The following is a 26330-nucleotide window of genomic DNA, read 5'->3' on the forward strand; positions in this document are numbered from 1 at the left end:
CACGCCTCATCTGAGGCACCTGTGTGAACCTGTTGGAGGAGAAGGTGGTGTAAATGGCAGTCCTGGGATGAGGATGACCTGTCCTTTCCTCCAAAGTAACTCCTTTTTGAGACAAGGGAGTAGGGGAATCAAGGTATCCAAGGGATGATGGTAATAAAACCAAACACATTTCAGGTATCACTGGATTTTTTCTTGTGAAGTCTAGCCCAGGGGAGCATAGTTATAGTGACTGCCGTAAATCCCAAAATCCTTAATGTCTCTACTGCTGAGCAATGGGTTGCGGAGGAGAGATTTTGGAAAAAATCGATAGACTGTAAACTTTCTCCTATAGGAGGAAGGCATGAATTTTCTTTCTTTCCAGCCTGCAGACCAGGAAAAACAGATCCTGCTTTGGGATCATGTGGAATCTAAGTTTATAGTGAAACCCAGACCTGTCTGCAGTTGAAGTAGCTAGACACTGTGAACACTCTTGGACTGTGGAAAGACCAAGAGGCACAGCAGTTAAGTGAAAATGGGAAGAGCCAGAGAAAAAGGAATATCCTGCAAGAAGGATGAATGGGTATATGTAAGTAGGTGTCCTTCAGATCTAGTGACACCAAGAAAGCTTTGGGGAGAATGAAAGGCTGAAGAGTGTGAAGATTCAGCATTAAGTATGGTACATTTAAGTAAGTGTTTAGGAGAGAAGGGTCTAGGATGGCTCTCCACTTTTCTTTCCTTGGGACTAAAAAAAATCCTGGAATAAAACCCTTTCTCCCAAGAAGTTCTTTGGGACTTACTCAATCGTGCCCTGATTCAAGAGGTCTTGAATAATGGAGGCCAAAAGGGATATTTTGCTTTGAGAAGTTGTGGCATGCCTTTCATTGGGGAAATATCTTCCCAAGACGTGGTGTAACCGTCCTTGATGACCAACTTGTCTGTGGGAATAGATTCTCATCTGGCCAGGGAGAGCGACAGTCTTTGGGAAAGAGGAGTTGTGGGATGGAGAACAGGAGGAGGGGTGCTGCAGAGGTAGGCACAGACTTTTGCTTCCAAAGGGAGGCCTCACTGCTGGAGTTTCCCTATGAGTTTTTTTTCAGAGTAATTTTCCTAGGGGATTCCCTCGGGCTTCTCAGTCACCTAGACATGGTTTGGGGTTTCCTTTGTTTCTGAGCTGTCCTATGATCCCTTCTAATGAAAGAGATAGATTTATAGATGGCTAGTTCCTGTGGTATCTAGGAACTTGAGACTAGAATTTATCTGCAGTCTTTCATGGGCATGGAGAGCTTTGAACAGGTTGCCAGTCTGAAGGCCAAACAGCAAACCTTTGTCCTTTGAGAGTCTAAAATTTTTGATTTGAAACCCTCAGGAATAGGCTGACTACGAAGGCATGCACTCCTTTGTATAGCACATCCAGCGGCAGCTGCCCTAGAAGAAGCATCCACAGCATTGTAACGGCACTTAATGCTATGTTTGATAATTTGAGTGGTCTGCGAAAGTAAGTTCTGCATTTGATGCTTAGACTCTGCTGTAGGAGGGTCCAGTATAACTTTAAGGAATGCAGAACAGAGATCAAGTAATTTGTCATTTGAGTTTGGTAGTTAACTGCTCTAAAGGCAAGAGCAGAAGTGCAAACCTTCTTTCTCCATCTATCCACAGCCTATCTTTGTCTGTAGGTAGAGCATTATCACAAGGCAGAGCTTTATAGGACTTATCTGAAGAGATACTGCAGATAAGTCTGCCACTGGACTCATATACAAATATTTTGAGTCATCAGACACCTTGTAAAACCTGTTTTTTTAGTAGCTAATGGTTGAGAATCGGGTGAAGAAAAGATGGACTGAAAGGCATGCTGGAAAGCCTCAAGGACAGGAGAACTGGGAGAAGAGGCAGGGATACCCATTTCCAAGATGGTGTAATACCTCTTTTGAATATCAGAAATCTGCATGGATTGCCATCTAAAGTGTTTCACCACATTCTGAATAGTCTTCTCAAAAGAAGCTACCTCAGCAGGGGAATCCGGTGAGAGGGAGGCCTCTATCAGAAGAGATTTGTCCTGGAGAACACAGCTGAGATGAATAGTCTAGTGAATAGGTAAGAGTTGTAGTCCTGTTCTTCACTAAAAGAAGAGGAACTAAGGTAGGTTTTTGAAGAGTAGATGTGGTTGTGGAGACCCAAAGGAGGGAGGTTTCAAAGACATAATAGCTTTCAACAACCCCTGTGAGAATTCTACCCACTCACTTTCCCTAACTATGGAGGGAAAAGCCACATGCCTAGTCATCTGTTTTCTTTTTAGGCATAATGTCCACTTAGATAAAATATGGAGGGTTCAGAACCTTGTCTGTCTTCTATTAGGGAGCCTGAGATCTCCTCCCTAACTAAAACTTGAGGAATGCCATGCGGTCCCTTGGAAATGTTGAGATGTGGCTCCTTTGATGCATCAGCAGTCTGCAAGGCTTTAGGAGTTATACTGGCCTCCGACAGAGTTTTGGTAGTGGGCAAATGAGAAGTAGCTTGATTAACCACTGGTTCTGGAACCTCGGTGGTTACATTAAAGTCAGAAATGTTGGACTGCATATCTGTTTGAGGCCTCTTGTTTTTTCTTCGATGGTCAGAGGATGTAGAGTCAGCCATCTTGGAATGGGCAAGCATTTAAGATGCTGTGCTTCCAGAAAGGCGCTGGCAGTGGAAAGCTATGACCCAAGAGTTGTGGGAATGAAAGACTGACAGACTGAGCAAAATTTGTGATCATGTTCCAGGCCTAGGCAAAAGAGACACTTGGTATGCAAGTCCTTGTATGGAATCTATCTACCACACTTGCAGTTACCACACCTAGCTGATGTCTAAAAACTTTCAACAAAATAGCCTAAGAAAAAAGGAAGGTTTCCCACTGCAGTGCTTATCTGGATAAACGATCAAAGCAGAAAGTACCAACAACCAAATGGCGAAAAGTCTCAGGTCAACAACCTGTGTTTGGGATGGTGGTGAGATAGTCTGAGGATCCACACTCGTACATCTGTCTATATACACTAACACATAAGAACTGAAGTCATGAATTGGACATATGACCTAGGGAAGCTGAAACTTTGGTACCTAGACCGGGCATCATTAGTGACAACCCACATGTCAGGAATGCTGCAACAGTGACTTCAGTCAGGACCTCAACAGAGAAGTGCTTTCAAAAGGTGGGAATGGCATCTTGCTGACCTGACCCTTGTGGAAATGAGGGTTGGTTCAGTGCTGAAATTAGAAGTTATGTACTCACCATAACGTTCCATCTGAGTAGGTGTATTCATTTGTCTGCAACCTGTGGGTTATGGATCCGATATCGGATCCGAACCGGCATGGTTTTCCAGCTATGGATCCAAGCTCTCAGCTCCTCCCCTCACCCATAATGCCCTGCTCTACCCTCATGACCTCAGATCGAGTTTGTCAACAGCAAAAACACCCTGAAAAGGGTAACAGATAATATGCAGGAAACTGAAAGGCCAGGGGGATAGGAGGGCGGGATGGTTGCAGACAAATGAATACACCTACTCAGATGGAACGTTATGGTGAGTACATAACTTCTAAATCTGAAGTAGGAGATTCATTTGTCTGCAACCTGTGGGACAGAGTCCCCAGCTACCTGAATCTTGGGCGGCCATCATGGAAGGATATTCCGGAGCACCACGGAGCCAAATGATGCTCTACCCCTAGATGCAAGATCCAACTTATAGTGGGAAATAAAAGTATGAGATGAAGCCCACGTGGCTGCTGCACAAATATCATCTAGAGGAATCCTAGCCTTGAAGGCTGCCGAGGTAGATACTGACCGGGTTGAATGGGCATGTACACCCTCCGGTGCGGGCCTTCCTGAAGCTTGATAAGCCAATAAGATGCACTGAGAAATCCAGCGAGACAGAGAAACTTTAGAAATTGGCTTGCCCAAATTAAATTTAGCAAAGGAAATAAACAACTGGTCGGATTGCCTATGACCAGCCGTTCTGTTTAGATAAAATCGAAGTTGCCTGTGGACATCTAATGAGTGAAGCTTGTATTCACCTTTGTTTTCATATTTAGGGAAGAAAACAGGGAGGTTAATGGACTGATTAATGTTTGCTTCAGAAGCAACTTTAGGAAGAAAGGATGGGTTGGTCCTGAGGTAAACACGGTCCGGATGAAATACCAAGTACGGAGGTTTAGCTGATAATGCTTGAAGCTCTGAAACTCTCTTGGCCGATGTAATGGCTACCAAAAAGGCTGTCTTGTAAGACAAGAATTTGAGATCCACCGTAGCCGCTGGTTCGAAGGGGCGGTCAAGGCCTGGAGAACCAAAGAGAGGTCCCAAGGAGGAACCGCTTGTTTTACAGGGGGCCTGAGAAGAAAAGTACCTTTAAGGAAAATTTTACACAATTTGGCTGACATAAGAGCATTAGAGTCATGGCCAATGTGATAATGAGAAATTGCCGCCAGTTGTACTTTGACTGTGGAACTGCTGGCACCATCGTTAAAAAGAGTGGTTAGAAAATCAAGCACTAAGGGGAGAGGAACCGTGAAGGGATTCAGGCCTTGCCGCTCCGCCCACAAAGAAAACCGTTTTCACTTGCTGCGGTAGACTTTCCTAGTGGACGGTTTATGAGCTGCCACCAGAATTGCCTTAACAGGTGACGAAATACCGGGAGTCCTGATCAAGAGTGGAACTGGAGCAGCCAAGCGGTCAGCTTCAGGTTGTCCAGATTCGAGGAGGTATGCAGGATGGATGGGATATCAGATCCGAATGGGATCTAGAATCCAAGGAGGATTCACCGAGTGAGACCTTAGAAAGGGGAACCAGATCTGTCGAGGCCAAAACGGAGCAATGAGAATCATTCTGCAACCCACCCGAGAGGCTTTCTGAAGAACTTGGAGCATCAGAGGCAAGGGTGGATAAGCGTAAAGAAGACCGGGTGGCCAAGCATGCACCAGAGCGTCTCTTGGAGAACCTCCTGGAGGTATCAGAGCGAAAAAACTGTCGCACTTGGTGTTTGAGGGAGAGGCAAAAAGATCGCATGAAGGAGTTCCTCACCGTGCGAATATGCATTCCGCTACTTGAAAATTGAGAGACCACTCGTAAGGGGTCAGAATGATGCGACTGAGCTTGTCCGCCAGGATGTTGGACCGACCCGGAATGTGCGTTGCTATTAGAAAGCGGTTGGTGGAGATTGCCCATTCCCAAACTCTCATGGCTTCTCGACAAAGGGGGTAAGACCTTGTTCCCCCTTGCTTGTTGATGTACCAGATCCACAGACATGTTGTCCGATTGAATCGCAATTGTTCCCAAGGGAAGAAAGTCCTGAAGTGCTAGCAATGCTAAGAGCACTGCTCTCATCTCTAGAACGTTGATATGCAGTAAGGTCTCTGTATCATTCCACATGCCTTGGACGGTCCGGCCCGCAAAATGCCCCCCCCACCCGAGGCGGGAGGCGTCCGTGGTCACCGTGGCGAGGGGGGGAGAAGCACAAAACGGGCGGCCCCCGTGGAGATCTGGAGAGTGAAGCCACCACAGGAGGGACCGCTTGCAAGCCTTGCTGATCGCAATGGGATGATGCATTGGGAGAGCAAGGTATGACCACTGTACTAAGAGAGTCCACTGGAGGATGCGCATATTGAGCCTGGCAAGAGGGAGAAGTGCTACAGCAGACGCCATGGACCCTAGAGCCCTCAGGACCAACTCCGCCGGAACAGAATTTGAGTGGAGAATGGCCCGCACCTGGAGCTGCAGATTTTGAACTCTGTCCGCAGTGAGGAAGGCTCGTAAACTCCTTGTGTCTAGCCTGGCCCCTATAAAATCTAAGAGCTGTGTGGGCCAGGTTGGATTTCTTTGTATTTATTGTAATGCCCAGAAAGGGAGCAAGATGGAGAAAGGAGTCTCAGCCAATAATAGTAGATCCCTTGTTGTGGCGGTAAGAAGCCAGTCGTCCAGGTAGGGAAAGACCTGCACCCCCTGAAGCCTCAGGTGGGCCGCTACCACTGCTAATACTTTGGTGAACACCCTGGGGCTGTGGTGAGACCAAAGGGAAGGAGCCGAACTGGAAGTGACTGGTTCTCAGCCGGAAGCGGAGGAACCTCCTGGAGCGCCTGTCCATCAGGATGTGGTAGTACGCATCTTTGAGGTCTATCGAGCACATCCAGTGATTTTCTCCCAGAAGGGGGAGAATAGATTGCAGAGTGACCATTCGGAATTTTTCCTTGGGAACTGCCAGATTCAAGAGAGAAAGGTCTAGAATTGGTCTTAGTTCCCCCGTCTTCTTTGGCACTAAAAAGAACCTGGAGTAGAACCCTGATCCAATCTGGTCTGGGGGGATGGGCTGGATGGCTCTTTTCTTTAGCAGATGGCCAATTTCTGCCAAAGCGGCCTCCCGTTGACCGGGTGGAACGTCTGGGAGGGACTTCAACTTTGGAAAGTGAAGAAAAGGGATGCGGTATCCTCTGGATATGATTTGGAGAACCCAGCGGTCTGATGTTATGGACTCCCATGCCGCTAGGTGCCCTGAAAAACGTCCCCCGACTGCCTCCAGAGTGGAGCAGCCGGGCAACCCCTCAGGGTTGCTGCGCCATGCGTTCAGAGAAAGGTTCCCTGGACCCGAAGTTTCTGGGAGCCCCTCTGCCTCTAGGGCGGCGTCCTCCCTGTCCTCCTCTGCCACGGAAGGACTGGTTGTCCGGAGCAGGCTGGGACTGCTGCGACTTCCGGAACCACATCTTCTTCTGACCCTTTTGGTTCCTAGAGTAGGGCCTCTGGGGTGCAGAGAAGCGGATTCCGACGGCAGACAGCGTCTTCCCGTCCTTCTCGCTCTGGGTCAAGGTTTCGCGAACGGTTTTGCCAAAGAGGGCAGAACCATCAAAGGGGGCGTTCGCAAATGACGCTTTGAAGGGCTCAGAAAAATCGCAGTGACAGAGCCAGGCCTGACGTCTAGTGACTAGGCCTGCCCCTGCAGCTCTAGCGGCGCCTTCCGTAGCGTGGGAGAGTAGCCGCATAGAGGTATTAGTAACTGATCTAAGAGTGGCCATGCGGGTGGAGTGCAGCACCCTGTCCTCCTCCATGGACTCTGGGGGAGATGCAGCGTATTCTTTAATGAGATCTCGCTGCATCCTAATGACGTGTGCCAGGTAGTTCAGCGCCCTTACCGAGAAGGTCGCTGAACTAAACATCCGCTTCCCCAAGCGGTCCATCATCTGAGACTCCTTGCTCGGGGGATGGACTGAGGGACTCTCCTGAGCAAGTTCCCTCTTGGTGGCCGCCGCCGTCAACATGGCATCTACCGGAGGCCCCTTACCCCAATGGGCACGGTCGGACGGTGGGCTGAGGATCCTATCGGGCCTCTTAGGAATTGGCTCCACAGTGTCCGGTTCCTTCCACGCCCTGGTGGTAATGAGGTCCACCAGGGGGTCGGCAGGAGGGGACACCCAAGAGGTAGACGGGCCCGGTTCAAATGCCTCCAAGAACACGGACTCGTCCGAGGAAGACTTGGGGGCAGACCACCCCCCCCCTTATACGGAGCATTTCCATGATGTCTCCAAATGAGACATCCTCGGGGGGGTGACTGTGGGGAGCCTTCCCCTTCCTCCAAGTCCGTGTCTTCCGTGAGAGACTCGGGAGTCAATGTGCCTCCTTTTGCACGTATGCTTGCGAGGAACATCCTCTGGGGGGCTGTCAGAGGACTCCTCGCAAGCAGCAACCTGTTCCATTGGAGCAGCTTGGGGCACAGAAGCGGGCTGTCCCAAGGGCCGGATGGTGGAAGCCTGGCCCAGTGCAGAGGGCGCGGGACGGTGCCGAAACAAGTGCCGGGGTCCGGAGACCTCAACAGGGCCCTCTCCACTACATCAAACGCCGAAGGGGAGCCGACCTCGACCAAAGGATCCGACAATCGGCTCCCCCTCGGATCCGAAGAGTGGATCGGAGCCGGCGCCGAAGCGCTCGGATCCGAAGGGACAGTGCGCTCCGACACAGACGGCGCCGAAGGAGCACTGATCCCCCCGGATCCGAGGCTCGGATCCAGGCTCCGAGAGGTCGGATCCGATGCACTCGAGGGCAGGGTCGGATCCGAAGTACAAAGTACTATCGGCGCCGACCCACCCCCGGCTCCGAAGCTGCTCGGCTCCAGCTGCTCCGAACCCGGATAGCGGGTCGGAGAAGGAGCAATCGGTTTGAAAAAGGGTGTTGAGCTCCCCCCCAGAGGGGAAAAGGCAAGAGCACTCCCATCTGCATCTGGGCCTGGATGAACCTTCTCATCATCCGGTCCAGATCAGCATCCGAAAGGCTATACGTGGATCTCGACGAGGCTACCGAGGTAGGCCTGGAGTGCCTCCTCGATAGCCTCGACGGAGATCGGGTCTCCTCCTCCTCAGGTCCCGTGAAAACACACTGGAGACCAGAGCCGAGAAGGAGGAGACCGAGCCAATGGAGCCGACGGAGCCGGGAGAAGCCGCTTGGCTGGCGGGGCCGAAACAGAGGTCTCGGCCTGCCGCTTATGGTGCTTCTCCCTCCGGTCCTTTTCTTAGCATCCCTCTCCTCCAACCAGAAGCGGGAGGTTGAGTCCCAGGAGGAGGAGGGGTGCCACAGAGGAATAACCGTGCACGGTTACTCCCGAAGGAGCGGAGGTCGGAGCCGAGTCCGGCGGTAAAAGGCCCGCCAAAACAAGCTTGGACCTCCGCTCCTTCAATGCCCTGGGGTTGAACCCTGCACAAATGGAACATCCAGATGTGAGGTGTTCAACCCCCAGGCATCTAACACACCGAGTGTGGCCATCAGCTGGGGAAAGCTTATGGCCACACTCGAAGCATTTAGAAAAGATAGATTTGGGTTGGTCAGCCATCCCAATCTAACACAGTAGTTACCAAACTAAAAGTAACTAAACAACAAAAATACACTCACAGGCCCAACACACACACACTACGCCAACAGCGAGGGGAGGGATATAACTTTTAGATTAACTCTAAAAAAGTAAATATATCAAAGGGGGAACCTACACTTTCACACAAAAATTCAATAAAAACTTTAAAATTCTGAAATTCAACACTTAAACTAGCACTTAGCTTGAGAGCTTGAGAAACAAATCCAGTCACCATGCGCGGCAAACGAGATCTGAGGTCATGAGGGTAGAGCAGGGCATTATGGGTGAGGGGAGGAGCTGAGAGCTTGGATCCATAGCTGGAAAACCATGCCGGTTCGGATCCGATATCGGATCCATAACCCACAGGTTGCAGACAAATTAATCTCCTACTTCAGATCATATTTTATGCCCTCCATGAGGTGGAACTCGTCGTATGCAGGTGATAGGGAAAATGGGAAGAAAATACTATGCTGCAGCAGTATGATATTACCCCCCCAAGTGCCCTCATACTTCACATTTGCCCAGTCATGGTTTGGGTAGAGCCTAAGGAAGACTCAGATGTGTTCACTAGACCTGTGGCAGCTGATAAGTCAACTGTGGGGAGACAAAAAAATAAATAAATGGAGGAGCGAATAGCAGATATTAGGTCGGGGAAATGTATGTGTGACTTTGTATCTATATTTTTTTCTATATCTAAATTTACACACATGCAAGCACACGCGTGCCCCCATGCCCACACACACACAATACCATGCTGAATCACCACCAAGGCTGCAAAAGCCTATCTAAGCCAGCCTAAACTATTCTGAAGTACTCTGGAGCTTACCAGTAATATTGTTTCAAAGCGCTCCAAACAAACTTGATTCCTCAATGCTCAATGATTACTAAACTTTTCATCTTTAACATGTCCTCCCTGCTTAGCATGAGATTCTCTAATGCAAGAATTACCATTACCCCTCAGCTAGTTTCACGTTTCCCCTATGAATTATAAGTCAGTTTAGTCCTTCTGGGAAAAACTGCCCTTCTCCAAAAACTCCCTTTTTCAAATTCTCCATCTCACTATCATTAAGCTAGACAGCCCGGTTATTCATGAACCAATAACCCACATACTCAACCCTACTCTCATTACTAGTGGTACCCATTATAGCTTTAAACATGTGCCAAATGTACTACTACCAAAGATCCCACATCATTCTACTCCTGCTAACTTATGCCCTCCCCTACAAAAAGTTTACAGAAACTGGCTGAATTCTTGAGCAGACTGAGGAATACTCAGTTCTGTCACTATGGGTTCAGGGTTGGCTTTTGTACTACCACCATTGCTTTATACACTGCAGTTGATGAAATCTAACTAAGCAGAAATGGTTCTTATCTCAAGTCCTTTTCATAAATCTCAGAAAAGCCTTTCAGACTGCTGATCACAGTGTTCATTTTGCTATTCTAGCTAAATTCGGTTTTGGGAAAGGTTGGGAAAGGGTACATCATATGGTTAACTGGATATTCTTCTGAAACAATAATTCAGGCCCAGCATGGGAAGAAATGTCTCCAAAACCAGACTGGATATTCTTCTGAAACAATAATTCAGGCCCAGCATGGGAAGAAATGTCTACAAAACCAGACTAATTAACACCAGGGTATCTCAAGGCTGTCACCTTCGCTGACTTCTGTTTGCTGTTTAACATTTCATTTGAATTTGTCCAGCTAAACTATATCTTAAATGCTGATGAACTCCTCCTTTTCTTCTCTGACCTTCACTTAAATGAATTCTTTTCAACAACTTCTAAAGGATCTAGCCTTACTTTGGAACTGGTTCACTGACAAAAACATTGTGCTAATCATGATAATGTATAAATGTATGCATCTCATATTCATACTACCTATCTTCAAAGTGTTCCTACTCAACAGGTAGAATTAATCAGATATTTAGCTGTCTGGCTTAAGCTACAACTCTCATTCACTGAATGTACCACATGCACAACAGAAAGACCTTTAATCAAAAGCAAGTTTTATATAGACTTTCAAAATTGTTCACTACGTAAGCCCATCTGACTACTGGTGTGTTCTGATTTTTCAAATCAAATATATGGATATTAATTATGCTAAACTCACTATGTACCATAAATTAATTTCAAATCAAACAACACAAGGCCAGACTAATCTGTCAAATGACAGACAGCACCACTGCCTGTCTTAAATGCTAAATGCATACCAGTTACAGCAAAAGCCTCCCATCTACTTAACTCTGTTAAACTTTCGAATTCAGGAAAACTGCCCAATTTCAATAAAAAACGCCCTCACTTTTAGAACCCAGCCTTATTCCCTCTGATCGAACATGTCTGAAACAAAGGAGTTGCACAGAATTACTTTCAACCTAGCTCTTGCCTAAAAGGCACTTTCCAAGGCTGCCCCAACAGCCTAGAGCTGCCTTCTTAAAGATTCAAGAATTACTCAATTTTTTTGCAGGAACCTCTTTTGACCAGCTAAAATAAATCTAACAACGTTCTTGTTTTCAAGATAACAGACAAATCAGTGTAACTTTTACTACACCCCACAACTTGAAGTCATCCGGCTGCATATTCTTGCAATTGTTACAATAACTGCAGATGGCATTTAGCTACTTCCTACATTACATCTCTTCAGTATAGGCTATTCATGCAATATTGTCATGTTCTTCACAAATTCTTTTCAAGCAGTTATTTTCACTGAAGTTGTAATGATAAAGAATGCAAACAATGCTATTTATTAGAGTAAATATTTCATGTTTAATGCTCCTATACACTGTATGCTGCCAGACCCAGTGTTTTTCACATTTACTTTATGCAACGATGTATATGCCCAGTGGTCCTGGCTAAAAAGAGTCTTCTGACCTACCCAGTTAATAAAGTCAAAATAAAAAATAAATGCAGTCTGAATACCTTACTGTTTTGAACAGGCTTTCTTCTACAATACATTAGGAAGTATGACAGTAGGAAGAATTTTTAAAGATGTCGACTGGTTCAGTAAGGCTAAGGCTAACAGCACAAGCCAAGTCTGGAAGTACAAGGCAACTACTGATGCAGCTGTGAAGGAAACGGCAAACATAAGTTGCTGCTTCTGGTTGCAAGCTTTAACAGGAAAGGGTCACCTTTCTTTCTTTCCTTCTTTCTTTCAGAAAGCTGCTTAAGAAACAACAGTGAGACTTTACTATATACTGGAAATATGTGATAAACACAGTTTCCACAAAACAGAAAAAAAGACAACTCCAGTCACTTTAGCCATACATCATGAATATTAATAAAACAAAATATTTTATTAACAAAAATATGTTAACTTCACCTGACAATAGAAAAATATTTACACGTAATAGTTATGGGAGAACTCAGACGATATGAAAATACCATAAAAATGACAGGATAATAAATCACTCAGATCTTCAAGTGCATCGCAGAGATAAAGCAACAACCACAACATCAAAGCTATGTACTTACCATAATGTTACATTTTCATGATCTACACTCATCCACATCAACAACAGGACTGCTAGCTGTAGTGCAGCTGTTGGTTGGGTACCTTTGGGACTATCTCAGGTTCAAATCAGCTGTTAATGATTTTGGCAGCAAAAAAGGACCTCTAAGGTCATCTGAGTTGAGACTGGCACAGACCTGTTGGTGTCAAGTGCCTGGGACCCTAGTAACATTCTGAACCATAAAACTGTGCACTGAGGTCAACAGAGTAGAAAAAAATTATGGTGCACAACAGAGATGACACTGATGTCAGAATGGGAGTCAGCAAAAGAATCCTCGGTTTTGAAGCAACTAGCACCAAAACATGGCTTGAGGAAACATACTAGAAAAGGATAATGTTCTTCTTTTTCTGCCCTGGAAACAGAAGGTTCCTTCTTTTGCTTCCATTGAAACAGAGTTAGAAGTGAAGAAACCCATCTCAACATGCAGCTTAACAAGGGCCCTCACTGTTTTCAGCCAATCCACAGTCAAAGCAGTGGCCGGACTGTGGACAGACCAGGAGGAATGGACAGAGAGAAAAATATTTGGACTCCAAATACTTAGAAAGTTCTTTCTTAGGTAAGAAACTATCTTTTCCTTGTTGGTCTTGCACCATAGCAATATCAAACTAAGAGTCCCACTACAAAGATGTATCACAGGGAACTAGTGGCACTACATTTCTTTTTGGAAAACAATTCTGGAGCTGAGAGAGAAGATTTGACAGTATCTATATGGATCTCACATTTCTCAAGCTTTCTTTTTAGTCCTAAGTACAATCACTGTGCAACTAACCCTTACAAATAGGCTTAATTTTTCACTTCTGCAAAGTTCAGGTTCTAAAATGTTCACAAATGTCATTGGTAGCCTCCAGATATTTCATCCCCAAAACACACTTCTCATAAGGTGTGCACGTCCTGCGGGCAAATTTTGTGTCCACATGTAGTACACACTGGAAACCTATGACCTTGTCTTTATATTACAGTCAATAAGAAGCATCCAAGAAAGTCAATGACAGATGAAAAGTCTACCAGCAGACACAAAGCGCCAACTAGCACACATCTGTTAGCATAAATAATCACTGAATTCAAAGAAGGTGACTGAAGAAGCAGTTACACAAAATGGTAACATGAGCATGACCATGGCAGGAAGAAAATCTGGTCAATAATTAGTAGGCCAGTGATCTAATGATTATAAAAAAATCTGGCTTTTGACTTAGTCCAGCAACTAGAAGACAATGTCTGGGGGCACCTCTCAGTACAAGTAGCAAATGCAATAAACAAGATCTGCAGAGATGGAGAGAAGTGGTACACTGTGGGAACAACATGAAGTTTTGAGCATGGGAGAGTCTCAAATATGTAGTGGGACTGCTGCTCGAGGCTTCTAGTCCTGTTGTTAAAGTGGATAGAATGGAACATGTAAGATATTACCTTGTATACTAACAAATATTATTACTGTAAAAAAAATTACATTCAAAATTGACAAAGAGCCTAACAATACAATATGTATGTCTAGATGCAAAGACAAGCAAATGGTCACACACTATTGCTTTGGATCAAAATGGAACATGATGGCTTCACAGACTTTACAACATATACAACACAGCTATTTTACAGTATATAAAAGAGAGGTCTACAACATGAACAACAATATAAAGGTTTCATGCAATGTGTCAAAGCCAATGGGCTTTAAATAGAATTTATAAAAGTACTACATGGAAAATGAGGGAACATAAACGGTATATGTCACCACTGCACTGTAAAGAAAGATTTAACAATAACATTTAGCAAAACACTACCAACACAAACTGTAAGTAACACAGGTATCGGCAGTAATAAAGCAAAGTGAAAGATTGATGAAGGCTAAGGGGATACTAACAAATTATTCAAAAAATACTTCTGAAACAAATTATCATGTTTTGAACTAAAATACTGCATTGCAAGGACATCTTAGTCTTGTCAACTTACTACTTATTAAACTGAACTTGTAGTGAGCAAACGCAGCTCAGTGACTGACTGCTAACTGACAAACTTGTCAAAACTGCATGATCAAGTGCTGAAGTACAGTATGTGCTATATGCCATTTAATGTTACATTTCGAGTCAGTTAATCTTTAGGCCACATCAGCACCACTGCCAATATAATACAACAGGTGTACAACATAATGCATGTGGCATACTCAACAGGCCCCAGTGGGCAGACATGAATATAAAAACAGTAGCAACACAAAAAAAGTTTATGTACATAAAACTCTTGACTGTGGATAGACTCAAAACTGCAATAAGATTAAATCCTCAGGCAATTAAGACTAAATACTGCCTGTTCAAAGGGCCAGTCAAGTAAGGGTCAGTCCAAGGTGCAACTTTAAAAAGAATACATGCTGCCAGGTAAAGACTGGCTCTTTGGTCATTATTAATTTAATAATGTACATATACACTTTTTAAACAAGATGGAAACTTTCAAATTTCTGTGTATAATGAAAATATGTAACAAATCAAACAAAATGTATTTTTCACAGTAAACAATCTTATGCAATTACATAAATATATTTGACAAATACAAAAATAAAAATAAAAATTTAACCAAACTTATCTTCTGGCAACACAAGAAGGCAGTATCAGTCCTACCTTCACAGTAAACAGCTGCCTCTTGCCTCTCAAGGCTACACAAATCTAGTACTCCCTTTTTTACTGGGTTCCAGATGCATGTAAAATAATGAAACAATTCAGTGTGCTGCTCAGACCCATTCAAGGGTCTATAAAACAAGACCCCTGTTTCTGTCCTTCTCCTCCTACTCATCTTAAGGTAGATCAGGAACTATGTAGGCTGTTATAAGTATATATGCAAGTCACATTATATTACTGGGATTTTTTTTTAATATGATAATCACAGGATCACATACTGCTTTTGTAGTGTACAGAAAACTGTAATGCCTAAGACAAGTTTAGCAAATATTCTTGAATTCCATGCTGCCAGATCATGATTTTACCGAATACAAGAGTCCAGTCTTTCTAAAAATTTAATGGGAAATGCAAGGTACTGTTTGGATAGAGGAGTAGTTTTATAAGTTATTATCTCTTCCTTCCTTGTTGCACACACAGCACCCTAAGACTGCTTTCCGCGTTATGAGTTGCAGCACAACTGTCACACTCAATGGGCCTTAACAAACCATTACATTTCATGCAACAGTTCAACTATTATTACAAAAAATAATTAACTAGATTAATATTCCCAATAAAAATAAAAGCTGTACTAATTAACACAATTCCTGTCATTTACTATTCATATAATACAAAATGTTTTGTGCCCATCTGTCGTTCCCCTCTCTAGGGAGAGCCACAGAATAGCATTCCGCATAATACTTATATAAACTGCAGTACTGTCACCCAGTAAACCAGTCAGTTATGTTTACTGTCCAGAACAGGACAAATTAGACGTTTCTGCTGTGTGGCAAAAACTCTGCAACTGTAGACCACTAAGAAGGCTGGCATATGGTCAACTATTGACAGAATTAGGAGGTTCTTCTGGAGACTGAAGAAATTCGTAGGGGTCATGGTCCAGCTCTGGCTGTTCTACAATGATGAGTCGTGAAGGACTTCCTGTCAAGAAAGCAGAGGCAGAACTTTAAAGAACCATATAAACAAGAAAACAAATCTTTTAAATATTACACAAGCAAATTATACACAGACCACTCAAACAATATAAGATCCCCTATCTTACAAATAATGAAAACGATACGTACACCTGGCACCTAACTGGAAAGAACAGATACCTTCTTACCATATACGTGGACTCATGAGGGAACACTTCTTGGTGAGCCTGTGACTGGGATTATTCATCAATTCCCTTCAATTCTGGCATTATTACCTGAAGCTCTCATACTCAGGTGTATACGCACCCACTAACCATGCATGCTGTGATACTAGATCCTGCAGAAGATAAGCATGCCTAGCCCCAAGTCCTTTAGTTCATCCCAAAATACCTCTTCCTGCAATTGAAGAAAAACAGATGATTTAACCAACTCTGTGACACAAAGGGGTAAAACATGGACTATGTATGTCACAGGTGGCCCAAGTTCAACTAGCTCGGGGTTGCCATATGGGTGACACTTAGTGATGATCCAGTGGAGTTCTGAGCCAGACAAGTTCATATTACCACAGAGCTGGAAGTGTCCTTAAAATTATTCCATTCAACTCACTTTTTTTTTTGGCAGAATACCACAAGCAGATGATAAGGAAACATGCTTGCAGAGACATGCTTCTCCTTGGGAGACAGAAATTGCAATCACCACGGGGACACCGAGGGGTGGAAGGGGCTACTCCCACAGTGAGAGTAGGCCATTCCTCAGGACCAGCAAACTGGCCTGCTCTCTCCTGCCCAACACTCACTGTGGACTGGAAGGCTAAAGGGTGTTCAGGGTAGGAATGAATGGGGAATACGGCACTTGGTTACACTGGGAATACCCATTTCCCTTCCTGCTGTAATAAACGGACCAAAATGGTAAGAGGTAGAGAAGTCACTGGACAAGGTACTAGGAGGAGTACAGAAAAAAGATGACTTGTTACTTAAATGACACATGGAAACACAGATAATTACCTTCCTGACTTACAGGTAATTGCAAATGCAGTCTTGAACGAAGAAGCAATACAAACAGTGGAGTGGTGAGAGGGTACCAGTGACTAACTGAGAAATGTCCCCTTGTAGATTAACTGAAATGGTAACACCATACTGGTTACATCTAACATCAGCGGTCCTTCATGAACAATCTATGAATGGGAATAATCTAAAAAAAAATTGCCCTCTCTTGGGTAGCAGAAAGGACAGTCAAAATACAAAAGGTCAGAATGTCAAGTTCTAAAGTACTAAGTTACCAAAGTTAGTCAAAACTTCTGAAGTCAACGAACAAACAATAATACTTGACAGAGAAGTGAACAAGTGACCGTGTAACGGCATCACGGACTACCATAATGAAGATATTCTTGAAGTAAGCACTTTAAGTAGCCAAATACCAAGTGGAGCAGCCTCTGACAGCAGCATTTATCAGTGGGTGGTTCAATACTAGGGAGCAGCATGTAAAGTAGTTGGCAGTAGAACTGGGAAGAGACTACATAGTAATTGAGTCCTTCTCTTCATGAAGCAAAGATGATAGATCTGTCCTCCTGAACACATACACTTGTTTCTTGCAGCACCCGAGATGGCAATGCATGCCCAGGTAGTTACAGGCCTTTTCTTTCCCTCCTGAATTCTGTCCCAGCAAAAAGCAGTAAGATGAATGGACTGATGTTTAAAGACACCTACAGCACTACCTTTGGAAAGAAATATGGCGCGGACAAAAAGGAAACTTAGATTTTGTGAAACACATGGTACAATTCCAGACATGGCATAAGATAACAACATCCTGCAAGCAGAGTGTATGGTCACCAGGAAAACTGTTTTCTGACAGCTGAACTTCAAGCCCAGAGAAACAAGTAGTGTCCAAACAAGAGACCAACAAGCCTGTCAATTCTAAATTTCAAGTCTCCGGAAGAGTGGGGGTTCATTAAAGGCAGCTGGAGAGACGATACCTTTTAAGAAACTGCCCAACAAGATAATGATGGGCAAAAATAGGCTTCGTACACGCAAACTGTGGAAAAATTGAGGCCAAAACAATATGGATATCCAGGATAAGCCAGCAACATCTACATGCTGGCCAAATGGGATGGCAGAGGTTGCGTTTTTGCTCAAATGAAGGATCTCTTCTCTTGGTGAATAGCTGCTGAATATGACTTGACTTCACAAGCCAAGTCCATAAAAATATATATATATTGTAATGGATTATTAATTAATTATTAATAAATAATTTTTTACGGAGTTGGTGTGTGAAGTGGTACCCAGCAGCTAAACACCAAGGTACATTTGGTTATCACTTCTGACACTTCAGACACAATGTTCAGTTGAAGTCTCGTCAAGTGAGTCAGGTAATTTAAACCTCTCAGTGCAAACATGGTTTAGGTGTAGGTGTGTTTCCCCTAACTAGTCCAACGCTGTAGGCACCCTATGGGGGTGGGGTGGGGGTGATCCAATGTACTCTATTCCGACATGTTCTCTGTGGTAGCTACCACCACAATAGCATCAACTGCAGGATTTTGGGGACCATTCTCCTTCCACAAGGTCAGTATCCTCTGTGAGGGATTCCTCTGGGGAATCCAGGTGCTTCCCTTTTCACTGCCTCTTGCCATGAATTTTTGACTTTCCTGCCCAGAGGAATTTGGGGTGGGGGGGCAGGGATCAGAAGAGGCAAGGGGCCCTTGGTGCAAGGTGGTCTGGAAGCTAGTTATAGTGGGCTGTCCCGAAGCAGGCGGATGCGAATCGACAGGCACAGACAACAAGGGGGCGACAACCACTCTATCTCTAGGTGGGAGAATAATTTCACTTCAACCTCAAAGGTGAAGGCTGAAGCTGGTCAAAAGGAACCTAGACCCCTGGGATCTGAAGACTCCAAACACATGCTTGATTCCAGAAAACCTCTAACCTGCCCTGATGCCTAGATGATAGCAAAACTATCAAGAGCCGAAGTGCTAAGAGGGAGGGATGACTCCGAAACCCGAAGTGCCGAACACGACTCAGAAGCTCTGGGCCTGAAAGGTCAGCTCCAAGGTCTGCTTGGGGCTGAGACGATGGAGGTGAAGAAGGCCTAGGCAGGGGTGGGAGACAAAACTGGCCAAGCCCTAGAACCTGACCCAACAGGTGATAAGGCAACAGTCTCCAGGAACTCTGGAGCCATTGGCCCCAAAGTAAAACAAATGCTTAAATACCTCCTTCACTATACTACAAAGAGGACAGAAGAAAAAAGGGTGATAACTAGGCTCAAAATCTCTGAAAAGGATACAATCTCAAAAGAGCTTGACATGACGTTGCTATCTTGGAAGGCAGCAAAAGAGATCCAAGGTTATTCTGTCAGTACTACACAATATGGGTAGAAGAGGCAGAGCTCGAAGGGCTGAAGTCTTCTGGAAATGGCTGCTGTCATTCCCGATAACCCACAGGTTGAAACCAGATGGAAAAGACAACACCGGATTTAAAGTTATGTACTTACCATAATGCTAAATTTCTGTTGTCTTTTCCCATCCATTTCAACCCGGCCCGATGCTGATTATCGAATTAGATATCAACACTTCAGAATCTTATGCTCCGAAGCTCCACCTCCTCTGTCATAATACTGTGCACATATAAATCACCTCCAATCAAGTTTGCTCTACCATACTTGAACATACACAGTCCTAATGCAGGAATGGTTAAGGAGAAACAAATTCAAACCAAAAGACGAAAGGTTAATATTGGCAGCCCAAGATAGTGGGCTACATACACGTTGGTTTAAAAAGTTCATTGAACATGTGGGAGAAACAGACAAATGTAGGTTTTGCAAAACAGAATTGGAAACAGTCGCAAACCTCGTTGCTGGTTGTGACATACTAATGGCAGAAGGACTGTACACAAAGGCACAATAATGTGGCAAGACTGTTGCACTGGGGATTGTGCAAACATTATGCTACTGAAGTAGCTGAAAAACAGTGAAAACATGCGCCACAAAGCATCATAGAAAACGAAGTCTACATCAGATGGGATCACCCATTACTAACAGTTCAAAAGACAGATGCGAGAAAACCAGATACAGTGGTACATGAAAAGACGACAAAAGTAGCACTGATTATTGAAATCACTACACCCACTGACTACACTGTCTGTGTACAGAGACACACAAAGTCATAAAATTTCAGGATTTGCAGGCAGAAATGAAAGCAATGTAGAAGATAGATACCCCGACAGTTCAAATAGTAGTAGGAGTATTGAGTCTTAAAAAGAATCTGCAATCGTATTTAGATATGTTACCAATACATGTAACTTCATATGAATTGCAGGAGGAGTCATTACAGGGCATGTTACGGGTGCTGTGAAGAGCACTCCAGGCTGACAACAAAGAATGAAAAAATACTAATTTCATGAACTTTAATCATACTTTGATTTAGGAATGGGGTTCATTCCCGTTATGGTAATAGAAACCCAAAAGACTTGGATAAATTAAAAAAAAAAGCAGAATCCCTATAAATGTAGCAAGTATGAAAATAATTTTAGACACAAAAGCAGTCTGGTAAATCATCAGCATATCCACACTGGGCATCCGAATTAAAAAATGAAAAGACAGCAAGCAAAGGAGAGTAGTAGTGCTGAAATTTAATTCATCCTCAAGTCTTGGTGAGTACCTTCACGCGGTGGACCCCATTTTCACAAAACCTCACCAAGGCGACACTGATATATAGACTGTATTTATATAACATATATCATGGATAGAAGTAAGTCAAAAACAAACAAAAAAAATAGCTGGGTGCACAAGACCAAGGATAAAAAAGTGCCCAATCCTGGAAGGTGGACTGATGCCAGGACTGGAAAAGATGACATGTAGAATCCTCAAAACATGAAAACAGTACTACAATGGGACCAGACCAGCCCAAGGGGGAGGATGGCCTCCCCCTCACTGTAGAAGGAAGTAACAGTTCACAAAAATCACAAAAACTGATCAGCCAAAAAAAGAGCCATAAAGATGATAACATGGACTATTGAGGATAAGAAAGAAATTATGTACTATTACGCAAAAAGCCCAGAATTTCCAGACACAAGATATACAAAAAGATTATGAAAGAAATTAGAGGAAAGAAAAATACTTCCGCAAGAAAAATTGTCAGAAGCTTCAAATGATAATTTGTGTTCATTAATACAACAGATTTGTGAAAAACAGTATATAGATCAAGAAACGATCTGTTTGGAAAAAGAAGCATCTGAGGAAGTGCGAAAATATAAACAACAAAACCAAGAGATATTTGAAAAGTATAAAAAAGAAATATGGACATGGGAAAGAGACAGAGATTTGATATGGTGCAATATTTATGCAAAGGAGAAAGCCAAATTAATCAATGCAAAGAAAGTAGCCCCAAAGATATTTGAAGAGAAATACAGGCAAAGGCATCCGGATATGGAAAATTTCACAATAAAAAAATATCACAAAGATGGGCCCTAGAAAAGAAGACCAGTAAAGCAGAAGTTTAAAAAAATAGACTAAGTTATGGAGTGCCTGAGAAGTGACTGATTTGATGTAGAAGGTCTAACACAGGTTACATCACAGCAGGATGGAGCGAGTCCCCAAAGCAGGGAGAAACAGGAAGATCAGGAAACATCTGAAGAAGAAATATGGACATGGGAAAGAAAGAGAGATTTAATATGGTGTAATATTTATGCAAAGGAGAAAGCAAAAATAACCAATACAAAAAGCGCAGCACCAAACATATCTGAAGAGAAATAAAGACAAAGGAATCCAGACAAGGAAACCTTTACAATACAAAAAATAAGAAGAGAAAGAGGAAAAGTGGAAAAGGAGATTAGTAATAGAGAAGTTAAAGAAATAGAAACTGAGGTTATGGAGTGCCTGCAAAGTAAAGGATTCAGTATAGAAAATCTAATTCAGAAAGCACCACAACAGGATAGAGTAAGAGATATCCAGATTAAGGGGAAACCAGTGGTACAGGAAGCAATTGGACAGGTGCCATATGAAGACAATTTGGAACCTTCCACAGGAAACTAGTATAAATGTTCACTTGAAGCTAGACAGCAAGAGAAGGAAAATAAACTGTGGAAACTCTGATGCAGTCAATGTTGAGGAATGATAGGCCAGTGAGCTCCCACATGACAGAGCAACAGACGACACAGGATGAAATTGATGAGACTGAGTCACAGGAAGGAATGATGAAATTGATGAGACTGTCACAGGAAGATGCTATAGAACCTTCTACAGAATGCCCGCAGGAACTGGAAAACAAGGGATGTGCCCTCAGTTTGGAAGAAAATGAGCTAAGAAAAGAATTGCTTGATTTTATAGACAAGGACAGATATATCAAGATCAAACAAAGGAATAGACAGCAAAAGGTTAATAAAACTCAAAAAGCTAGAAGTCTGATGAAACAAATGAACACAGTAATTAGAACTGTTCATAGATATCCAAACGATATAATCGACGTAAACAGGATATATTACTGTGCAGCTAAATAAATAACTGAGAAAGTTCTACCACAAGAACACAGGGTAGTGAGGGAAAGGAAGGGGAGAAATCGAATACCATCATGGAAATATCGAATAGAGAAAATTATAAAGCAATTAAGACAAGAAGTGTCACTGTTAAAAGACTATAGTAGAGGGAATAGATAGTACAGTTGTGTACACTTACCATAAATGTAGATGTTTGAGTGTATTCACTGTTGAAGTCATTACATTTGGGTAATCTGCTGGCAGGTTGCCCTCAGTCGGCCTGAATTCCAAAGTCTTGGTTCCTGCGTCGGTTGCTGTCTCCTCTTACATGATGTCAGTCGTCAGGGGTATAAAACAAGCACCCGACGCCATTTTCTTTAGTTTTTCTTGCCCCGGATGTCAGGTGCCCCAAAAAGGTAGCAAAAAAAATAAAAAATAAAAAAAAAAATAAAAAAAATATATATATATATATACATGCATCAATATAAACTTTACCTTCATCTACAAGCAAATACACCACATAGGTTGTAGAAGACAGAGAAGGAAAGATAAACTCCAGAATGAAAGGGGGGTGGTGGGCGGGTAACCTGGACTGCAACAGTGAATACACTCGAACATCTACATTTATGGTAAGTGTACACAACTGTACTATGTTCTTCGTGTTTCTCTGTTGCAGTCATTACATTTAGGTAGAATCCTAAAGCTATGGTTGGGAGGCTGGAGCTAAACAGCATTAGGTGTGGCTATAAGGCCCTGCAGAACTGCAGTGGCAAAGCCTGCCCTGGACTTAGAGTAGAGAGACAAATGATAATGCTTTGTAAAGGTGTGAATAGAGCTCCAAGTAGCAGCCTCTACAATGTCTTTGGTTGGTACTCCTCTGAGAAAGGCTGCTGAAGTAGCTGCAGCTCTGGTGGAATGAGACCTAATGCCCTTGGGCACAGGTTTACCATGGTGTAAGTAGCAGAAATGAATGCAGTGGCTTATCCACTTTGAAATAGTCTGCTTTTAAATAGCCTTTCCTTCTGATCCTGCAGCATATGTCACTAGTAATTGTTCAGTTTTTCTTAGAGCTTTAGTCCTGCTCAAGTAGAATCTTAGCTGTATGTGTACGTCCAAGGAATGCAGAATTCTCTCCCCCTTGTTCTGCAGATTTGGATAAAAGGTTGGCAGATGAATAGTTTGGTTAAGAGCCATACTGGAAACCACATTAGGCATAAATGTTGGACTTGTCCTCAGAGACACCCTGTCTGGGTAAAATATGATAAAAGGCTCCACAGCCATGAGGGCCAGTAGCTCTGAGACTCTTGCTGAAGTAATTGCTAGTAGCAGAGCTGTTTTCCATGATAAGAACTTTATATCAGCAGTAGCAGCTGGTTCAAATGGAGGCAGGGTGAGCTTTTCCAACACATAATTAAGGTCCCATGCAGGTAATGGTGATCTTCTAGGAAACCTTAAATTTTTGGCTCCTCTAAAATACTGCTTTAGTAAAGTATGAGAAAAGATTGGTGGCTCTGTATTGTAATGAGCCGAAATGGCAGAGGCATGGATTTTAATTGATGAGAAAGATAGGCCTTTGTCAAGCATCTCAGTCAAGTATTGTAATATCTGAGGAATATTTGGTTCTGCTGTATCAGTTCCTTGTGCTTGATTCCAAGCACAGAATCTCTTCCATTTATCAGCATAACATTTTCTAGTACTAGGTCTTCTGGCTTCCAAAATGACATTCATCACAGCTTTACTGAGAGGTGTTGTTTGTATAACTACATGATCAGCCATGCTGCCAGGTTCAGTGTCTGGAGTTGATTGTGCAGGATCTGATTGTTTTGTTGGGACAGTAGTTGAGGTCTTTGAGGTAAGGTCCAAGATGGGTATTGAGACAAGTTCCTTAGGATTGGGTACCAGTATTGGCGGGGCCAGCCCGGGGCAATTAGTACCTTTGGTTTCTCTTGTCTGACTGTTAGGAGGACTTTGGGAAGAAGAGGTAGAAGAGGAAAGGCATAAACTGATAGTTTTTTTTCCAACTGAAAGATAGGGCGTCCACTTTCCATGCTAGTCTGTGATAAGTCCTTGTGCAGAATCTTTTCAATTGATAATTTTGAGGAGAGGCAAATAGATCTATGTCTGGGCTCCCCCATTTCTTTGTTATCATGCTGAAGACTTGTGGATATAGTTTCCACTCGAGAGGATCCATAAGGTTTCTGCTTAAATCGTCTGCCAGAGTATTTTGTTTTCCTGGCAGGAATTGAGCTTGAAGATGTAATTGGTAAGTCAAAGCTGTGTCCCACAGTGCCATGGCTAATCTGCAAAGGGGGTATGAGTGCGTGCCCCCCTGCTTGTTTATATACCACATGACCGTGGTGTTGCCCGTCTTTATCAGTAGTTGTCTTGGATGAAGTAAGTCCTTGAAGGCTGTCAGGGCATTTTGAACAGCTAGCATCCCTTTCTGGTTGATATGTAGATGTATTTGTTTTGGGGTCCATATGCCCTGAATGGATCTTCCCTCCATGTGGGCCATCCAGGCATAATCTGATGCGTCTGTTGTTAAGGTTTGGTTGGCAGGGGGTAGAGTGAAGGCCCATCCCATGTTTTGGTGACATGCCTTTGCCCACCATACAAACTCCTGTTGCAGGCAGGGAATGAGAGGAATCATTGTTTCCAGACTGTGACAATGTTGACTCCATAAATGTTTTAGGTACCACTGAAGTTTCCTCATGTGCAGTCTTGCATATGAAATCAGTAGGATGCAGGATGTCATGAAGCCCAAATCCCGCAGAATTTGTCTTGCAGATAACTGGGTCTTTGTTGCCATCAGTTTGAAGTAAGTAGTCAGTTGCCTTTGCTTGTCTGGCGTGAGGTAAGCCATCTGGGCAGTTGTATTCAAGCTTGCACCCAGGAATGTTATCTTTTGAGAAGGTACCAGTTGTGATTTCTTTTCGTTTATTGTGTACCCTAGGCATGTTAGTCGCCTTTTCACAAACGCCAGGTGTTGAAGAAGAATGTCTTTGTTCTCTGCTTGAATGAGACAGTCGTCCAAGTAAGGATATATTTGTATACTTCTTTGTCTGCAAAATGCAATTACTGGTGCCAGGCACTTTGAAAAGACACTGGGCACAGTAGATAAGCCAAAGGGCAGTGCAGGGAATTGGTAATGCATTAAGCAAGCCTTGAATCTGAGGTATCTTCTGCATGATTGCCTTACTGGGACATGCAGGTATGCCTCTTTTAGGTCTAATGTCACCAGTCAAGCATTCTTGCCCAGCATGGGCAGAAGCTGCTGCAAAGTCAGCATTTTGAATTTTGGAATGTCCAGATATGTGTTCAAAATCGATAAATCCAGTATTGGCCGCCAGGCCTTGTCCTTTCTGGGTACCAAGTACAGTCTTGAGTAAAAACCTTGTCCTTTTTCCTGTTCTGGTACTGGCTGAATGGCCCCCATATCCATGAGGGACGTAACCTGTTTCTGTGCCTCTGCCCATTGATTTTTTTGGCAGATCTGGCCAACCGTATGCCACTGGCAGTGTATGGAAATGGAATCTGTATCCCTGTGATACTATGTTTAGCACCCACTTGTCCTGGGTTATTAACTGCCAATTTTGAGCAAAAAGTGCTAATTTCTCCCCTAAGGGTACTGCCAAAAGATAAGTGCTTGGTGAAGGCAGAGGGAAGTCACTGGGACTTGTTTTCTGTAGGTTTGCACTTTATCTCCTCCCAATTTGGAGGTAGAAGCGCCCCATTGCTTTGACCTGTATGAATCTTGTGCCTGGTATCTGGAACCCTTAGGGCATCTGGATTTGCCCCTTTGAGCTCTGTCTGACGCCGGAAAGGACCAATTTTTTTGTAGGCCATTGTCTACTGAATCTTGGTGGCTGCACTTGTAAGAAGTCTTTTACAGTTTGCATACACTTAACTTTGTCTTCCATTTTCTTTAAAACTTGTTCTACCTTAATACCAAACAGAGTATCATGCTGTAA

General features: G+C 43.5%; 1 protein-coding gene across 7 annotated transcripts in view; it reads right to left on the minus strand.

The window, feature by feature from the left end:
- Positions 1–12096: 12096 nt before the first annotated feature.
- The window catches only part of BRD9 (bromodomain containing 9), a 748767-nt gene continuing 734533 nt past the window's right edge, over positions 12097–26330 (minus strand). For all 7 annotated transcript variants that reach the window (XM_044065138.1, XM_044065137.1, XM_044065136.1 and 4 more), the window contains one exon: positions 12097–15905. In XM_044065138.1, the coding sequence (XP_043921073.1) occupies positions 15802–15905 (104 nt within the window). In that variant the 3' untranslated portion in view covers positions 12097–15801. The remainder of the gene's footprint in view (positions 15906–26330) is intronic.

This window comes from Protopterus annectens, chromosome 3.part0, assembly GCF_019279795.1.
Source record: "Protopterus annectens isolate FY-2018-M chromosome 3.part0, PAN1.0, whole genome shotgun sequence".
Classification (NCBI taxonomy): Eukaryota; Metazoa; Chordata; order Ceratodontiformes; family Protopteridae; genus Protopterus; species Protopterus annectens.